The sequence below is a fragment of the Taudactylus pleione genome, unplaced genomic scaffold (genome assembly GCF_031769625.1).
Source record: "Taudactylus pleione unplaced genomic scaffold, aTauple2 ptg001103l, whole genome shotgun sequence".
Taxonomy (NCBI): Eukaryota; Metazoa; Chordata; class Amphibia; order Anura; family Myobatrachidae; genus Taudactylus; species Taudactylus pleione.
In genome coordinates, this window is record NW_028285504.1 from 1,029,849 (window position 1) to 1,049,394 (window position 19,546).

General features: G+C 43.3%; 2 protein-coding genes across 2 annotated transcripts; both read left to right on the forward strand.

Moving 5' to 3' along the window:
• Positions 1-993: 993 nt before the first annotated feature.
• On the forward strand, positions 994-14,349 carry LOC148453741 (acyl-coenzyme A thioesterase THEM4-like). Its single transcript, XM_088461795.1, has 6 exons — positions 994-1,092; positions 1,237-1,393; positions 4,529-4,682; positions 8,954-9,064; positions 12,176-12,300; positions 14,324-14,349. Exons 1-6 carry the CDS (start codon positions 994-996, stop codon positions 14,347-14,349), a joined length of 672 nt encoding a protein of 223 aa, XP_088317921.1.
• A 3,907-nt stretch (positions 14,350-18,256) lies between these two features.
• LOC148453742 (olfactory receptor 11L1-like) lies at positions 18,257-19,177 on the forward strand. Its single transcript, XM_088461796.1, has one exon. The coding sequence runs from the start codon at positions 18,257-18,259 to the stop codon at positions 19,175-19,177; it is 921 nt and encodes a 306-aa protein (XP_088317922.1).
• The last annotated feature ends 369 nt before the right edge of the window (positions 19,178-19,546 follow it).

The following is a 19,546-nucleotide window of genomic DNA, read 5'->3' on the forward strand; positions in this document are numbered from 1 at the left end:
AAGGGCTAAATGTAATAGATTGTGATCTTCAGCCACTGCGGGGATTTATGCGAGTCTCCCCGTAATTTTAAAGTGTCAATCATTTGTAAGGCTAAACCAGCTTGGTTAAGCCTTAAAAATGTTTGCCACTTTATAAAATACGGGGAGACTCGCAAAAATACCTGCAGCAGCTGAAGAATCCAAGTTCTTATATTTTGCCCCAAGAGTAAGGACCACGTCACTGAAATAAATATTGATTTCACATTTGACACAACTAGCAATCCCTCCACCCCCAATATCCAGTATTCGTACAATCTTTAGGAAAAGTGAGCCCAGAAGGCAAATGAGGTTGTAGAAGAAATAGGGACATGTATTATTAAGGCACATATTGTGCTTGTTAAGTATTTCCTGCTTCACCATTTATCAAGGCAGGAATCTGTAGTGCCAAGATGTATTAACATCTGAGCAGTCGGAGTAAAGGAGAGAAAATTCCACCCCCCGTGATCTCTGCAAGTCCTGTAGCACATCAGCCAAGTGCCTGTAAAAAAACTCCCAGTTCCAGGTGTCTTCCCAGTCAGCCACCACAGGAAAAACTAGAGATACTGGCAGGTAATCCTGCCGATATATGCAAAAATGATAAGCAGTATGTGGTCCCAACATAACTAGTATGCTTCCCACTCCCACTACCTGTAAGCACATCAAGGACAGCATGTCTTAGCAGATCAGATATGAATCTGGTTTTCTCCTTCAGACAGTAATAAAAGACTAATGATAACAAGATCTGATTGGTATATATGTAGCTGCTGTCATATGTAGTTTACAGAAAATCCCTTGGGGGTCTCTTCCTTTTCCACAGCATACAGGTTTACCTGTGCTGGCCTCCCAATTAATGTTATAAATAAATAGCCTTTGATACATACAGAATATATTAAACTATTTATTTCATTATCCAATGAAGATTTGTGTGAGATCTATTTTAATATCCACTTTGTTTAATGACAGGGGGTAATAACCATGTTGAGAGGCTATGCCAGGCTGTGCCACCAGAGTATTGTTCTGTGTAACCTCTCCACTCAACAAACAGCTGCCACTTCCATTTCCTGCCACTTCTCAGTAAGTACAGTATTTCATGTATGTACAGAAATGAGATTGAGATCTGGCTTCTAGACAGGAGCCTAGATTGCTTATTGGATCTGGATATTGCTATCTGGCAATAACTGTGTCCTTCCTAATTCCCGGATGTGCACTTTCTTCCAGATCAGACACACTACTGAAGGACTGCGTGATTTTGCATTGCCCAATGCCACCTGGAGCCAGAACTTCCAGAATCTGTATAATAAATTCCTGGAACTAAGTAAAAATGGAAGTTGGAAGCGAATCCCTTCCCACAACACCACAGCTCATCACTTAACAGGTTACAGTCCCTGCAGAACTGTCCCTAGAGGAACATAATAATAGCAGTGCATGGAATGGGATTGAAATGTTGGCGGCTATTTAGCCGCCGGTTCAAATCCTGACAGCGGATGCCCGACAGGATCAAGATCCCAACAGGGGCAGGTAAGTACCCTAACCTCCCCTGCCCCCCTCCCCCTAACCCTAATCCTTCCTTAGCGGTGCCTAACCCTAACCTACCCCCTTGGTGCCTAACCCTAACCCCCCCTTACCGTTCCCTAAACCTAACCCTCCCGGGGGGGTGCCTAACCCTGACCTCTCCCTGGGGGTGCCTAACCCAAACTTCCCTCCCCAAACCTAACACCGCTATACTCCCTAATCCTAACCCTCCCCCCGTGGCTAATGCTACGCTTACCTTCATTCGGAATGGCGTCCTCGGCATTCCGGCGTCGGGACTATGATAGTATTTAGACGCCTATCATAAATCCCCAGCCGGCATTCCGCTGTCGGGATTGTGACCCGCGACTTTGCGGCGGCCGGTCATGTGACTACATCCCAAGTGCATTATAATTCTAAAAGGAGATGTATAATATACAGTAGTCCCTGTGTCCTTGCATAAACAGTTAATTGCTTTTGACAGTAATATGCTTGGAAAAGTTTGAAATTAGTAACTTGGACAGAACAGAAAGCTTATTATTGGTTGATAATCGTTTATTATGTGGCGCTTGATTGGTGGCTCCAGTTCACTACCAAATGTATATTGCATTTTCCTGCTGGATCACTACCTGCCCCTTACAGTGTGTTCTGTTCTGACTGCAGTCAGTAGCAGTGATTAAAATATACAGCTCTATACCAATTGAGTAACATCATCTAGCCCTTAAATTTCAAGCAAGTATTCTACCACTTTCACTTCCATCTTTTGAAACTAAAAAAAAAAAAAACAACAACAGTATATGTATACTTTCTCTTAGCTGAGATAAAGTAGCTTTGGGAATCTCCTGCCACTAATCTTGTTAGTACACATAAATCCCCATTTGTTAATTTAAATAATATAATCTGGAGTATGATAGCTTGGCAAATATGAGTTGGATAACACTTTGGGCCTGATTCTGAGCCGGAAGCACACTGTGCATGCGCTGAGAAACAGTGGCGTAACTTCATCCCAGACGCCCGGAGGCAAGTTATAATTCGGTGCCCCCCCCACCATCACAGCCACTGACACTGTAATGTAGCAATTTGCATGCAGGCAGGCTATAGATAGAGGAAGGCAGCAGCTGATGGTCTGACATGGAGCTCTCCACTAGTGTATGGTGGCTTCTCAGGTGCCGGGAAGGGGTGCCATGTATTGGGCGGCCGTGATTGTACACTCCGAGTACATAGTTACAGCCCTAAGCGGGGTAAATATGTTGTGGACAATGGAGGAGGTGCCCCTTCAGAGCTGGAGCCCGGCGGCAGGCGCCTCCATTGTCTCCCATAGTTCTGCCACTGCTGAGAAAGCAATCGCAGTCTGCGCATTCACATGCACCCTGACGGAGGGTAGAAGAGAGGATGGGTTACTCCATGCCTGATTGCTTCTCTCCACCCATTAAGTACGTGATTCTGGGCAACAACTGTGTGTTTCTTTCATCTCATGGAAGTGTCATGGGAATGTTGTGGACATGGAGCCACACTTCCATTCCTGTTTAAGGCCTGTGGATGGAGATGGGACGCCTATTTTCGCTGGATCTTTTGCATCCAGCATGAGGTGGGAATTCTGTAAGTGTCGATACTAATGATGACTGCTGTAGCCGCAGATGGGAAAACACTAGGCGGTGTAACCATACAGATGAAGACGGACGACTATCCACAAAGATGGCCGGATACTCACATTAGCATATGGTAGTAAATGTGGCTGCAGTGGATGCACACTTATGACAACTTTGCGTCTGACTCAGAATCAGGCCCTTAAAATGGAGGTTCTCACAGACGGGGCAGCTGAGAGTGGATGGGCCAGGAATGATCTTGCAACAAACTATATAACAAGCTCCAAATAACCCCCCTGACATTAACAAAGCCAGCTCCATAGTTACAGATTTCCTATGGTAAACCCAAACGTTGACCAGGTAAAACTGGGACAAATAGTAGCCCTTTATTTGTATACTCTTTTATTGAAATGTAAATCTGATAATCAAACCCCAGCCTGTTCATGAGGCAGACATACTTTACACTGAGATAGGAGTTATGATCTTTAAAATTGTGGGGAAAGACTGAGTGGAAAGGGCATGGCCAGGCGGATTAGGCCAGAGCAGACCTTGGTGTGAACTAAAGTTCTCTGTTCAGAGTGTTTAAAAAAAATAAATATCGACAATAAAACATAGGAACTCATTCAGACTCGTTCGCTAGATGCGATTGCTCGCTCCGAGTGTATGGAAATTCGGCCTAAGTAACGTCAAGGCAGCCGCTCGTAGGGCAAGTCATAAGCACTCCCACTTTGTTTTGGCAAGCGATCACTTTTTGTTTGTAGACGCCCACCAGGCTGTCTAAAGACGCCCACTTGCGTACGTCATATCCAGGCAGTGCATGAAACCATTGGTACATCGAGCAGCATCGAAAGTGATCGCAGCGCTTGAGGTTGACTATGCCCTACCGCAAGCACTGCGAGCACTTCAGTGTGAAATTCCACCAAATGACGTGTACTATGACGCTGCCTGTTAATTATGCATGCCTCTGAAACAGCATTGCAACACTCAGGCACGCCTGCGTTCGCACCTCCACTCCCCCGTTAGTAGTGCCCTGCCCCTGTTACCACCCACAAACGGCCTCTCCTGTCACTCATTCAGATGAGCTGTCTATGCTGGGCGTGCGAGCCCTTCCAGACCACTCGCAGTGGTTCATGCACATTGGGATGCATGCGCAGATTGGAAATATCGGCCGTGAACGAGCGAGCGGCCGCTTGCGAGTGGGTCTGAATCAGGTCTATAGTGTATATTAAACCTGATTATAATTTAAGTATAATTTCCCTTTAAATTATACATTTTTATAGACAGATCGTAATACGCTGATACAGTGGAGGTCAGCATGTACTAGACAGTTTATTCTCCCTGCACATTGAGCCTCAGAGCAGCCTCCATTGTACAGCTAACACCTAACTTCCACTTCAACTTTCATTCATTTGCAGGTGACCCCTTGGAGACAGGGAAAGGCAAACGCCTGTTCCTTAGGAACCTAGATAGTGATGGTGTTGGATTTGAGTACAGCATGTTTTATAACAAGGCCGAGAGAAGGATGGTCTGTCTCTTCCAGCCTGGCCCCTATTTGGAGGGGCCCCCAGGGTAAGCTATGATTTATCTATTCATCGTATTTTCTTATAATAGTCAAATAATATTATTAATAATACTAATACTACTTCTACTTTTACTACTACTAATAATAATAGTAGTGTATTTAAATGGAATCAGTATGTTATACCGCCGGCTGCATGGTTGAAATTCCGACAGCGGAAGCCCGGCAGGGGTGAAGATCCCGACTCTAAAAAGGTAAGTACAACTAACCCTATTCTACACCCTAACCCTACCTTAGTGGTGCCTAATCCTAGCCCCCCCTAAGTGCCTAAACCTAACCCCCCCTTCCCCGCAGCCTAAACCTAAGTCCCCCGGGGGTGCTTAACCCTAACCTCCCCCCAGGGGTGCCTAACCCCCCCTTCCCCTAGCCTAACCCCAACCCTCCCGGGGGGGGGGCTGCTCATTAGCTGGAACCCACATGGAGGAGCCGCTCATTGGCTAAGTCCATGTGGGTCCCAGCCAATGAGCGGCCGCTAATGGAAGCCACCGCTGATTGGCTAGCGTTGCGGGTCTAATGATAACTCATTCTCCGTGAGCTATCATTAGCGTAATGTAACTAAATGCTGGAGCGTGTAATTCCAGTGTATCCGGCGCCCTATTTGGATTACTGCGGAGAACATCGTGGTACAAAAGGTGAGTATTGGATCTTTTTTTCAGGTACTTCCCATGGATACTTTACGTTGAGAAGGGGACGTGAACATCTGGCAGCAGGTAAGTATGTGTGAGTGTGTATAGGTGTAATAAATCTTTATTTTCATGGTGTGTTGTGTGTTTTTTTTTTTTTTACACATTTCTTTACAGGTGAACTACACGGACCAGCAGGCCCTTAATGCCCCGCATGCTGGTACTTGTGGTTCTCCAAATACCAGCATGTGGGGGAGGCTTGCTGGGACCTGTAGTTCTACTGTAAAGACAATGTGAATTATTCAAATGTTTACACTACACCTACACTATCAACCTGCCACTCACTGCCCAGGGGTGGCGGGGTTAGCCCCGGGCTATCAGTCTAGGACAGGGATGCCTTGGAGAGGTGGTCCCCTTTATTGGGGGGGTCCCAAACTCCCCAGGGATCCCTGGCCTGGGCTGACTAGCAGTCAGGGCTGATTCTGCGGCTGGGGGGCCAGGTGAAAGGGCACCCATGGCTGTGGCATCAGTCCCCCGCTAGAAAGGGTGCTGGTTTTAAATACAAGGGTGACCTCACGCAAAAATTTTTAACCCTATATTTAAAACCAGCTCTGTCCCTGCTGCCTGATGCTGGTTCTAAAATTACAGTGGAACCCTACACATTTTGTTCCCTAAAATTTTAAGAACCAGGACTGGCTGGCAAGTCCGGAGCTGGTTAGTCTTTTTTTGGGGGGGGAGGCTATGTAATTTTCATTTTTTTTTACTTTTAGCCCGTTTTTTTACAGGCTAGAATACAAGCAGCTTACACATATCTCACTGATATGTGCAGGCTGTTTGCTCGGGAGAGTTTTTCAGAGATAAGACACTGCAATCTTGGGTGAGTCATCTCCTGCAAAACCTGCTACTCGGGAGAGAAATCTCGTTCTGCTTCACCATAGGCCATCTCACTCTCAGCTAAACTCACTTCTTTGTAAATTTGCGAGTTGAAAAAAAGCAAAAACTCTCCCAGACTCGATTCTTAGTAAATTTACTCCTAAGGGGTAAATTTACTAAAGGGAGAGTTTGGGAGAATTTGAGCATTTTTTCCCACTCTCAAATTCACTAATGTCAAAATCGGAGAGAGATCTCCTTTGCTACGGGTAAATACTGGAGAGTTAGCAAACTGTCTTCAATTCAACATCTGCAAAACTCGAGAACCTTTTCCCTAGTGAAGATAGGATTCTGGAATTTACCAAGCAGAGAGTTTCTAAACTCTCATGAGATGGGAAAACTCTCCTGTAAAAACTCATGAAATAAATACACCTGACTGTGATCTGCGAGTTTGGCAGAAACATACACAGATCACTGTGATCCATGTATGTTTCTGCCTGTAAAAATAATAAAAAAATTTAAATATCAGAAAAAAATGACATTGGGTCCCCCTCAAAAGCCTAACCAGCCCCGGACTTGCCAGCCAGTCCTGGTTTTTAAAATTATGGGGAACAAAATGAGTCGGGTTCCACCATAATTTAGAAATTAACACCAGGCTTCAGGGCCAGTCCTTGTTTTAAATATAGGTGGAAAAAAATTGTGTAGGGTACCTCCTATATTTAAAACCAGCAACGGACCCAAAATGGCCACAGCCCAGAGACCCTTTCACCGGGGCCAAAGCATTATCAGCCCAAACCGTTCAGACCAAGCTGTTGATCTCAGGGGAAGTGGGGACCCCCCCAAGAAGGGGTCCCTCCCCCACTGAAACCCCAGGCTTGGAATGAAGCCCGGAGATCTTCCCCGCATCCCTGGAGCATTGGGTACGGGGGTAATAAAGTGGGAAATATAAGTAAACTATTGTATTTTACAGTGGGACTACAGGTGCCAGCATGCCTGCCCTTTGGCACTTTTGGAACTACAAGTGCCAGCAGATGGGCGGCACCTGTACCCCCACTGTAAAATAAATAGTTAAGTAAAGACAAAACACACACCGTGACAAGTAAAAGTTTATTGCATACACCTACCCACTCACACATACTTACCTATACCAGCCCGTCTGTCTTCTTCTCCCATGTAGAATCCTTAATGACTGGCCCTGCAAAAAAAGATTGCATACTCACCTATATCCTGGCTTTGGTCTCTGTAGCATCCCAGGGCATTGGCAAAACAAAAAAACGACTTAGCCGACCAGACGGACCCACTAACCATATGTGTGTCGAAAGTTCCCTGTCAGTAGCCGGAGCCAATCAGCGGCCTCTCTACATTTAGCGGCCGCTGATTGGCTGGCGGGATGTGCAAACCCCGTGCAGTCCCGTCAGCTGGCATTCGCGAGCTATCTGTATGTGTGGCAACACACATACAGATAGTGGGTCCGTCTGGTCGGCTAAGTAGTTTTTTCGTTTTGCCAAGTCCCGGGGATGTTATGGAGACCAGCGCCAGGATGAAGGTGAGTATAGATTCTTTTTTGCAGGGCCAGTCATTATGGATTCTACTGGAGAAGAGGACAGAAACATCTGGCAGCAGGTACTGTAAGTATGTGTGAGTGGGTAGGGGAATGAAATAAAGTTATACTTGTCACGGTGTGTGTGTTTTGTATTTATTTAACTATTTATTTTATAGTGGGGGTACAGGTGCCAGCCGCTTGCTGGCACTTGTAGTTCCACATGTGCCAAAGGGCAGGCATGCTGACACCTGTAGTTCCACTGCAAAATACAATAGTTTCATTCTATTCTTCACTTTATTACCCTTGTACCCAATGCTCCAGGGGTGTGGGGAAAAGCCCCGGGCTTCAGTCCAAGCCTGGGGTTTCGGGGGGGGGGGAGACCCCTTCTTGGGGGGTCTCTACCTCCCCTGAAATCCCCGGCTTGGGCTGATAATGTTTTGGCCCCGGAGCCCTGGTGAAAGGGTCTCTAGGCTGTGGCATTACAGCTCGGCCGATTTGGGTTCGGTGCTGGTTTTAAATATAGGGGGTATCCTATGCAATTTTTTTCCCCCTATATTTAAAACCAGTCCTGGCCCTGCAGCCTGGTGTTGGTTTCTAAATTACGGTGGAACCCTACACATTTTGTTCCCCGTACTTTTAGAAACCAGGACTGGCTGGCAAGTCCGGGGTTGGTTAAGCTTTAGTGGGGGGGGGGGGGGACTATGTCATTTTTTAAAAAACTTTTAACCCATTTTTTTTTACAGGCTACAACACGAGCAGCTTACACATATCTCACTGATATGTGCAGCTGCTTGCTCGGGAAAGTTTTGCAATGAGAAAACACTGCAATCTTGGGTGAGTCATCTCCTGCAAAACCTGCTACTCGGGGGAGAAATCTCTTGCAAAACCTGCTACTCGGGAGAGAAATCTCGTTCTGCTTCACCATTGGATATCTCACTCTGAGATGAGCTCACTTCTTGGTAAATTTGTGAGTCTCAGGAGCCCCAAATCACCCGAGTTTCGGTGAAGCTAATAGAGTTGAAAAAAAAGCAAACTCTCCCAAACTCGATTCTTAGTAAATTAACCCCTAACAGTCCAGATTTTAAGGATAACCATACTTGAGCACATATGACTTAATTATTACCCGAATTATTTTGATTTAACCATCTGTGCTCAAGCATGGAGTATAGATCTTTTGGACATTTACCTATTCAATGCCTCTAATTCTCCCCTGATATTCTCACAGATATGCTCATGGAGGATGCATCGCTACTATAATTGACAGCACGGCTGGAGCAGGAGCTGTGTATACATATGGAAGTGTCATGACAGCCAATCTCAACATCAACTACCTCAAGTAGGTACTGCTCCTTACAAGTGCATTGCTTAAAGTCTGCATTATTGTTACGCCAATAGCAACATTTGTGTGTGTATATGAAGAGGGGCAGGCCAGCTGGTCCATCTGATAAGGATGCCCCTGCTGTGTTCTTCTGAGATTTAGTAGGACCTGGTGCATGTACAGCTTTAGGCAGCTGCCTAGGGCACAGGCTCCTGTTGGGACACAAATGAAGAATGTCTCTTTCCTTCATTTACATGATATTGGCAGCGGCCACGTATCTTCCCAGCCACAACTGCCGTTACCTCTGCCTGCACTTGCCCCTTCCTAATCTGGGGCAGGCTGGCCACATCACTGACAGTCAGATGACTGATGAGCCATGTTCTGTAATGAGGGCAATGTTGCGCGGGCGCCCGGACCCTGCTCTCCCCCCTTAGTTTCCTGCAATAAATGAGCTCCCCACCCATTTAAACTTAGACACCGCCCCCACTGTCCATTTTGCCTGCAGGGGCATTTAAACGCAGACAGGGAAGGTGGCGGCTGGCACCTCCCACCACAAAAAGAGGGATTCCAGTCAGCTGTGCAGGAGACTAATTCCACCTCTTCCCCAGTGGTTCTTCCTCCTCACCAGCAGCATGGGACCTGCTTCTTGAGGCTGCTGGTGACAACAACAACATGAGGGTGACAGTGGTGAGAAGACCAGTAACAGGTAAGTGGAGCTGGGGGGAGAGGGGCTTGTGTGGGGGATGGGATTGTCAGTTCACATAAGTTGATAAGTATAAAGGTAAGCTATGTGAGTTTTATTATGAGGTTAAAGGGGTCAATGTAGTATAGATAAGATTAATGACATAATGGTTTTTATTGGTGGTCTCAAACAGTGATGTGCGTTCAGGTGAGGCAGAGCCTTTCCTGCCACACTTAGGCATATTCCACAGTTTTTACTATAAAAATTATAAAATATCTTCTTTGTATTATTATAATAAATTTTATAGTCAAAACTCTGGATTAAAAAGTGTATGGCAGGTGAGGCACTGCCTCCCTGTCTACCTTTTCTGCAGATCCCTGATCAAAACACACCAAATTTCCAGCACTATATACTGCTGCACCTTTGTATAAGGACCACATGTACCCTCGGGGTTCATATATGTATCTGTAAGTCTGGCTTTGATTCTAGCCAGAGTCTCCCCCACATGTCACTGGTCTCAAAATGCTCTCATTATGGTGGTCACAAAAATGCTCTCGGTATTGCATGGGCGTCACCAACATTTTCTCACAGATGCTCTCAGTATCTGTTTTGCAGTCACAAAAATGCTCTCTGTATTCTACGGCAGTCACAAAGATGCTGTCAGCATTTACTGTTTGGCGGTCACAAAAATGCTCTCGGTTTTGTATGACGGTCACAAAGTTGTTAATGTTAATTGCTATATTGTTTTAGTGTAATTTTTATCATTTATGTTGTAATAAATCTAATAATAAATCTATAAATATTTTAAGAAGTCAAGTTTGTATGTGAGCGGTTGGGCGGAGGATATTGGGAGGAGCAGGGGCGGTATTGTGTATCTTTGCCTAGGGTGCCTAGAAACCTTGCACTGGTCCTGCGCGGGCCCCATAGCAGCCTAATGTTCCTCTCTGGTGGTAAGTCAGGCACTGGTTATTTCTCACTGACACTATTTTTTGATCTGGGTTTCGAGAAAAGGATCCCAAGTTTGACCTTTTGTGGCAGTCCACAAGCTAAACTTTTTTAGTATTAAGGATCAGTGTCAGACTGGGGCATGAAAGGCCCATCGGGAGAATGCAGTAGTAGGGCCCATGCTTAAGGGGCCAGCCTACAGTGGGGGTGTAGCCAGCCGCCACAGAGGATTGGCTAGTCATTAGAGAGGACATAGAGAGTATGGCTACTACAGTGAATGGTCTGAGCCCCTTTATAAAATATGTATAGTATATACAGATTGATAACCACCATGCACTTTAGGGCATACATAATATTGCTAGGATAGCAATATAATGTAACATATGTATGATAAAGCACATGATGGTGATCCTGTCTACAGTATATATACCACATGTACTGCACATCTGATATGGGAGCCCATATTCCCCAGCCATATTCTAAACCTCAATGAGAACTGCAGTAGGTTTACTAAAACAAATACATGCAACTATAAAAGAAAAAGTTTCTATTATCTAAATTCTGCCCACTGAGATCACGTAAGTGTTGGTTAGTTTTTACATTTTGTACAATCTACATTCTCAGTTTGCATTATAATGTATTTAAAATGTTAGATCTTTTAATCTAAATGCTGATTTTGATTGGCAGGAGGGTGAATCTTGGTGCAATTGCCATGGAAACATCCCAAGCACCCATGTTCATCCTTGGTCCTGCTCTATCATATAACCTTGAAGAGTGGATGGTAACCCTCAGGCAGTGGGGCCCAATGGGGATTTCCCCTGTACCCCTGTGGGCCAGTCCAACCCTGTTTCACTACAAATAAGTTATCAGTTACCTATAGTGCATATAACTCAGCCACATGAGTGGAAGATGAGAGACATTTTATGTCTGTTCAATGTGTAATCAACACTATGAATCACAGGTCAAAATATTTCTCATGAGGCATCAATATTTGGGTTTTATCTAGGTACTTAAGTTATAATAGGGGGTGGATGCAAAAAAAAAAGGACACTAGGAGGTCGCTTATGAGGTGCATGCATCAGTGTCTGTTGGCTTCCACCTGTCTACGAGTTTATGCAAATGCCGCTGCAAACTCTCTCCCTTGTGTACATCCGTGTGGCCAAATGTACAGTACAAGGACTGAGATGGCCACTTTTAGCGTCCATCACTTTTCTGCAACATTTCTGCTACCATCTGTCCCGATCGCAATAGCACCATTGTGTGTACACTCTGTATAACACGTGTCAAAAGGGTTTCAGAAATTACACCTATAGAATATGAAAAAACAAGTTTTACAAATTTGTTGAAATTGTTATGTGATGCTTAACCCAGAATTGTGCTACAGCGTGTATAAAAGAAAATCAGGATAAATAAATCACGTTATGTAGAAGTAGCTAAAATTTATATTACTTTGCAATATATCTATTAACCAGAGTTTAATCTAGTATCACTTCCCCTCACAGGCCCGTACACTTGGGATGCACATTGTTGGTGGATAGCCGTGTTGAAAAAACAGAAGGTCGGAAGGTGTATTCAACCTGCCATATCCGTAGCCATGATGAGGTCATCCTTCACACAGAGGCAACCGGTGAGGAGCAAGCAGTTCATACACACAATCACTTTTATTCTTCCTAAAACCTGTGCTAAATTGTTCTTTTTTTATTTGCAATGTTACCCCTTTAGGAATGCACATTTTATGTCACATAGCTGTATATACAGTAGTGGAATTAATTCTGGACACTTTCAATTAAAAAAAAATTAAAAATTGATATTTATGCAGAAAATTCATATTCTGCTATACCAAATCAATACTTTAATGATTTTATTTTAATCTATGATGTTTCTACTTATTATTAATATTTTAACATGATTTGTCAGAGAGAGAGGAAACAGAGAGAAGGGGATGAGAGATAGAGTGGGAGAAAGAAAAGAGAGAGAGAAGGTTTTGAAATACACTTACCAGCCACAGTCAGTGGTGAAGATGCAGGTTGTCACCAGTCACAGCAGGCAGCATGCTGACAGCATCCGGGAGCAGGTCCCACACAGCATCCATGCAGGCTCATGTGCTTTGTTCAGCACTCAATTCATCCAGACTGTGGCAGCCTTTACAATCAATCTACTGTAAAATCCTCACAGCTAGTTGCAGCTGTAGTCAAAGTGTGAATAACAACTAAAATGGCTCAGAATACCTCAAAACGTGTTGACTGGTCACCTGGGAAGAGAGGCAAAGCCATGACGCTTCATGAGGAAGGGTATACCTACAAAGAAATTGCAAAGAGGTTGGGCAGTGGGGCAACAAAGTCAGGTGTAAGGAAACTCTGCATAAGGGTTGCGAGCAGTGGATTGACGAAATCAGCCACAAGAACTGGGAGAAAGCCCATGCTTACAAAACAAGATGAGCGCAGAATCTGTCGCCTGGCCCTGCAGGACAGTCGAAGGTCTGCAAAAGCCATCAACAACATAATGAAAAAATCTGGTGTCCAAGTTTGTGATCAAACCATACGAAAAAAACTTTATGACAATGGTTTGCGAGCTAAGACCCCGAGAAAGAAGCCAAATCTAAACCAGAAACAGAGGCAGAAATGCATAGATTGGGCTCTGGTACACAAGGAGTGGACAGAATAAGATTGGGACAAGATTATTTGGAGCAACGAGACCAAAATCAGCATCTTCGGGAGTGAGATGGTGTGGGGCAGCATGGCCATCCATGTTGTTGGACTTTTTGCTGTTATTGATGGCAATATCAATGCCAAAAAGTATCAAGAAGCAGTGCTGGAGGTGAAACTGTTGCACACAATCGAGGATTTGTTCGAAGGTGACCCACGGAAGTGTACCTTTCAGCAGGATGGAGCGTCATTCCACACCACCAACAGTTCCATGAAGTGGTTCGGTGATCACCAAATCACTGTCCTGCCTTGGCCAGGAAAGAGTCTGGATTTAAATCCGATAGAAAATCTTTGGTCAAGGCTTAAAGTGATCACAAAAAAATCCAAATAACAAGACAGAGCTGATCGAAGCCATAATCCAGGCTTGGTACCACAGGATTTCACCTGAAGATCTGGGACGTTTGGTTCACTCGATGCCTTGACGAATCGAAGCTGTTCTTAAAAATAGAGGATGTCCAACAAAATATTAATTTTGTGTATTGCTGAAATTGCATATTTTTTTTCCATAATAAAAGCATACCTGTAAAACTGTGGTTTTACTGAATTGTTCACTGGAAATTTTACAAATGACAACTTAAAAATAAATAGTAATGATTATACCTGTACTCACATATACTTCAATTGGAATATAAATTATTAGTGATTATAATGTAAAAATAATGACTCGCAAAATTGTCCAGAATTCCACTAGTGTACACAACTGAAGAACGGTATGCAGTAAATCATCAATAGTATAAGATAAATGTGTTATTATGTTGAGATTTGCACACTAGCCTGTTCCTAAAAGAAGATGATTTTCCAAAATTGAAATTATGCAGGACATCATTTGTGTTACTTTATTAGATTTCTGCATTCTGTAAGTACACAGAACATAAGGCATTGCAATGTTTACCCAGGTTCTTGTTCAGAACATATTGTAGTCTTTATTTCTGCTTTACTTTTCAGCTCTATTTATCAAGGTGAACAATTAACAAAATCCAGTTCCTACAAGCCATCCATGTGTTGTCTGCAAAAAAAAGAGACTCCTCTATTATCAGCAAGCTGTCGTGGGATTTTTCCAATGTAAGAAGGAGACACAGCACATTCTACACCTACTGTACCTCCGAGTTCCTGACAACTAAAGTGAATGACTACATGGTCCAGCAACTGGGCACACACATGATGGCTGCCTTACCCTCTGCAATAATGTAAAGTGCTTTGAGTCCTATTACAATGAAGGCACTCCAATAATAATTATTATCGGTACTTCCGTATCTTTGCGGCCCCCGCTACGTAACTTACTTAGCCACTACGTAAGGTACTGTACTACTTACACTACTGACTCTTGCTAATGAATTTAGGCGCTGATACTGCGCCCTACTTTATTTTGTCGCCGACGACGCGCGATATATCTGTTTTGTTCCCCACTGTTCTGTCCCCATTTCGTGCCCCCCCGCGTTATCACATAAAAAATAAAGCAATAACAATAATACAAGTCAGACTTACCTTTCTTTACCCGCCAAACACTCGCCGCATTTCTTTAGCCACCGAACACTCGCCGCATATGCCCAGCCAAACACACTCGCCCCCACATATGACGTATATTCAATAGTCAGTGAAGATACATAGGTAGGTGTAGCCAGCAGCGGGCCGCAAAGATACGGAAATACCTTATTATCATAATCAAGGACTACTAAAGTGTGTAAACTATGACGCTGTCAATATTTCTGGATTTTTATGTTACCAGCAGATGGAGGCTTGCACCCTTGTTCTTTAACATGGTAACAGAAAGCTTCATACTGTATATCCTTACTGTTATTAGTGTAGGTATTGCCTAGAAGTCCCATTATTTGGATATCCATGTGGCATTAAGGCCCCCCATTTATTAACGAGTTTTATCATCAAAACGAGTGATAACTTTCACTGTGTATGATAAATGGTGCTCCAACCAATCAGCTCCCAACTGTCAACTGTTAGAAATATGACAGTTGGGAGCTGATTGGCTGGAGCACCATTTATCATACACAGTGAAATGTATCACTCGCTTTGGTGATAAAACTCGTTTGTAAATGGGGGCCTTTATTGGCTCAATGACTCACTCATACATGAGTGAGTCACCCCATGCTTGGCCGTTGGTGCTGAAGGCCGCAAAATAGGTATCAATGTTTATTCTAATAATGCTAATCTGCTAGGAACAGAGACGTGACATTCTCAGCACTGTGCCAGAGAATATTAACCTCATTCCACATTTGGTTATGAAATGTTACATGATTCACTATCAGAATTTGGCCTGAAGTGTTACAGGTCCTTCCCCAAAAATACCAAACAGCAGAATGAATTGCTCGTTACTGGACCAACTTTATTTGTACATTCTGTGTTAAACAAGATTCAAACTTATACATACAATGCAGAAGGGCTAAGCTAAAGTGAGACCTGAAAATTGTATCATATACACTAAAATAAAACTACCAAAACCTGTACAATGGTCGTGGATAAACATATTGTCTACTTTGGCAAAGAAAATGTTAAGTCTTGTGACAGTGTCAGCAGGTTCAGTTCTGTAGAGATACCTAGTAAATAGGATTAACTGAAGTATTCGTGACAACTGTATTCTAGTACTTATGTGTATGTTATTACTAGTGATTCTGCCACCAGCTTCAGAAAAGTTTTTTTTAACGTCAGAAGAAAAGTATATAAAAATGAAACGCACAGGGGGCCGATCTACAACTGCCCGCAAGTTGGCACCAATTGTACCTGCATTGCGTGCATGGAATTAAATGTGGATATTGGCTGATATGCCAAGTTGTACGCATCTATATGACAACACCGCCCCGTCCTGCACACTTGGCTTCACAGCTCTCACCATTATCAGTGCGCTAGCACCACCATCAGGGGAATCCCGGGCCCACAATCCCGCCTGTCTGCTGGCGCCATGCAATAGTTTTTTTTTATCTTTGAAGACCCTGCACTCGTGACATCATGCCGCGCTGCTGAAAGGAGTCGTGTCACGTGAGGATGAATAAGTAGAAGGTAAGTGTGGGGACTGGCTGTGGATGGAGACAAGAGTTGGAGACACAGAAGGGGGGCTGGGCTGGAGACACGGAAGGGGTCTGGTAGAGAACACAGAAGGGGGTCTGGCAGGGGAGACAGCAGGAGGCTGACAGGGGACAGAGAAGAGGAGCTGGCTGGAGAGACAGAAGGGGGCTGGCTGAGGACACAGAAGGGGATCTGGCAGGGGGCACAGAAAGGGTCTGGCTGGAAAGACAGAAGGGGGCTGGCTGGAACTGGAGAGACATTGCAGCACTGGAGTTGCAAAAGCACAGGGGGTGGGCTGTCTATTTTTTCATTCTTGGGCCCCACAATTTCTGATGATAGTCCTGCAGTGCACGCGTGCACCAGCCCTATACCTGGTGTAAGGGAACTCTCGTAAAACAGATCTCGGACTACAGTATGCACAAGTAACATTACCCACAGTTCCCATAACATGTCCTCTGTAAACTTAGCAATGTGCAAAAGCTCTTTTGCAACCCAGTTATGCCCCTTCAGCCACACATGGAGATGCAACCAGTTTACATATGTCTCTGCATCGTCCGTAGATGCGTACGCTGGGCTCCAGGGTGGGAGAGCAGGCAAATCCATCCACAAAATGAACTTACATGCAACCAGCCCCAGTCTCTTTCCGTGTTTTAGAAATCAACACTTATAGATAGATAGGATAATTGTTTTCTTTAACTGTCCAGCTATTTTTTAGTTCATATGTCTACCAAATATTGTCAGGAGAAATATGAAACTATTACTATGTTGTTTAATTATGATATTATTATTAATTAGAGACATAAAAGGTAATCCCTGTACAACCAGAATTCCGTTCATTCCTAAATTATGCATACAAGAGGATTTTTAATGATTCAGATGCACAGAACAACCCATTTGCACCTGCTTTTTCTTCATATAGACTGAAAATGTCAAACTACAAACATGTATAAATTGCTATATCTGATGCATTTACAAAATGTAAGTGATATTTATGACTGCATATAGCAGGTAGTTGAAATCCGGGCTGTCGAGATACCGCTGCAGCAATGGACTCAAAAGAACAGTTTCTGACAAATGTTGCTTCTCAGTCATTCTCTAAAAGCAGCGAGTCATTATTTTATTTACACCAGCACTATATGTAGAATTTTCAGACATTATTTTATCTACTATATAAATAATATAAATTTAGTCAGATGTCTGACTTGCAAAGAAGAATACATACAATTAATTCTGTTTTATAGACAAAGTGAAATTGCAATTGTTGGAACTTTAAAGGAATCAGCTGCTATATCTTTGTGGCATGTGAGGGATACAGTGTAGGGAATGATTGGTTTGTCCTTTAGTTCTTTATATTTTGCACTTATGATTATTCTGCTAAAACCATAAGCTCTTATTTAACTTTACAGTTAATTTCCTATAGTAGAAAAAGTTAAATATATTCATGTGAAAATGTGGAGTATGTTTTTAAATCACATGCATTTAGATTTTTAAATAAGTAATCCCCAAAATAATGGGGGTCATTTATATACAAGATGGGAGTTTTACCAGATTTTGGAGTCATTGGGGCAAATTGTTGTCCATAGCAACCAATCGGATACTAGCTATTATCTATTGTAGAAGGTGCTAGAAAAATGGTTGCTATAGGCAACATCACCACTTCTAAACCCTGCACTTTATTAAATATACCCCATTGTTCCTGCTTTTATAACCAAAATGGCATTTATGTGAACAAAGACCGTGGCTCTGGAACTGCATAATTTAGTAAATATTATACTATAATGTTATATATTGTTTTATGCTATATATTGTATGATACTGATGTGCATAATTAGAATATTCTCTCTTCCTGGTACAGTAATAACCATGACTCCGGACAACCAAACAGCCGTAATGGAATTTCTTCTTCTGGGGTTTACAAACCTTTCTGGTTTTAAATGTGAATTATTTGCTCTGCTTTTTATAGTTTATGTTGTGTCACTGGGTGGTAACCTGCTGATAATTACTTTGGTTTTATTAAGCAATTTTTTCCATTCCTCAATGTATTTCTTCCTCATTCATCTGTCTTTCTGTGACATTTTATTTAATACAAATATTCTACCAAACATGCTGCATGTTATAATGAGAGGTGGTAGCAGTTTATCCATTGCTAGCTGTGTTGCCCAATATCACATTTTTGGTTTCTCGGCAAGCACAGAGTCGTTCCTCCTAATGGTTATGTCTTATGACCGATACCTGGCCATCTGCAATCCATTACGTTACAATGCAATTATGAGTTTAAGTCTACAAGTCCTTCTTGTTCTGTTATCATGGTTGCTAAGTTTAACAGTGACTCTGGTTTCACTCATCCTCGTATGTCGGCTCCAGTTCTGTGGGCCAAATGTGATTGACCATTTCTTTTGTGATATTGCGCCACTTCTGAAACTTTCCTACTCAGACATTTCCATAGTAAAAATGGAAATATATGTGTGTTCTGTCCCTATTGTACTTTTCCCATTTCTATTTATTATGGGGAGTTATATTTCTATATTTTTGAGTATTATACGGATGTCCTCCACTTCTGGAAGACAGAAAGCCTTCTCTACCTGCAGTTCTCATTTGATAGTTGTATGCCTGTACTATGGGACACTCTTTGCTGTATATGTTGTACCAATGAACACATCCTCTTTGAACATAAATAAGATATTGTCGTTGTTGTACACTGTGGTCCCACCATTGTTCAATCCTATAGTGTACAGTCTTAGAAATAAGGATATTAGGACAGCATTAGGGTCCCATAGCAAATGAAAAAACAACTACAGAAGTTAACCATACACTAACACCTCTCTCTATATCAGGGTTGGGGAACCTCCTTCCCGGGGGCCGTATAAGGCCCTCGGAGCCATTTAGTCTGGCCCTCGGAGCTTTTTCCTGTTAGCCTCATGTGTCTATAATGGCACCCTGCAGCCAGAATCTATGCAGCAGTGCCACCTGGGGCGTCCTTAGGATGCTTCAGACGGTCACACCGCTGCCCTTACAGCTCCCGGGAACTTCCTCAGGATGCTCCGGGCATTGCTGTAACCACTGGCGATTGTGGCGCCTCCCGTGTGACATCACATGGAGGAGGCGTGGCCTGCAAATAATGTTATATATATCAAAATGGCCCTCGGCAGAGAA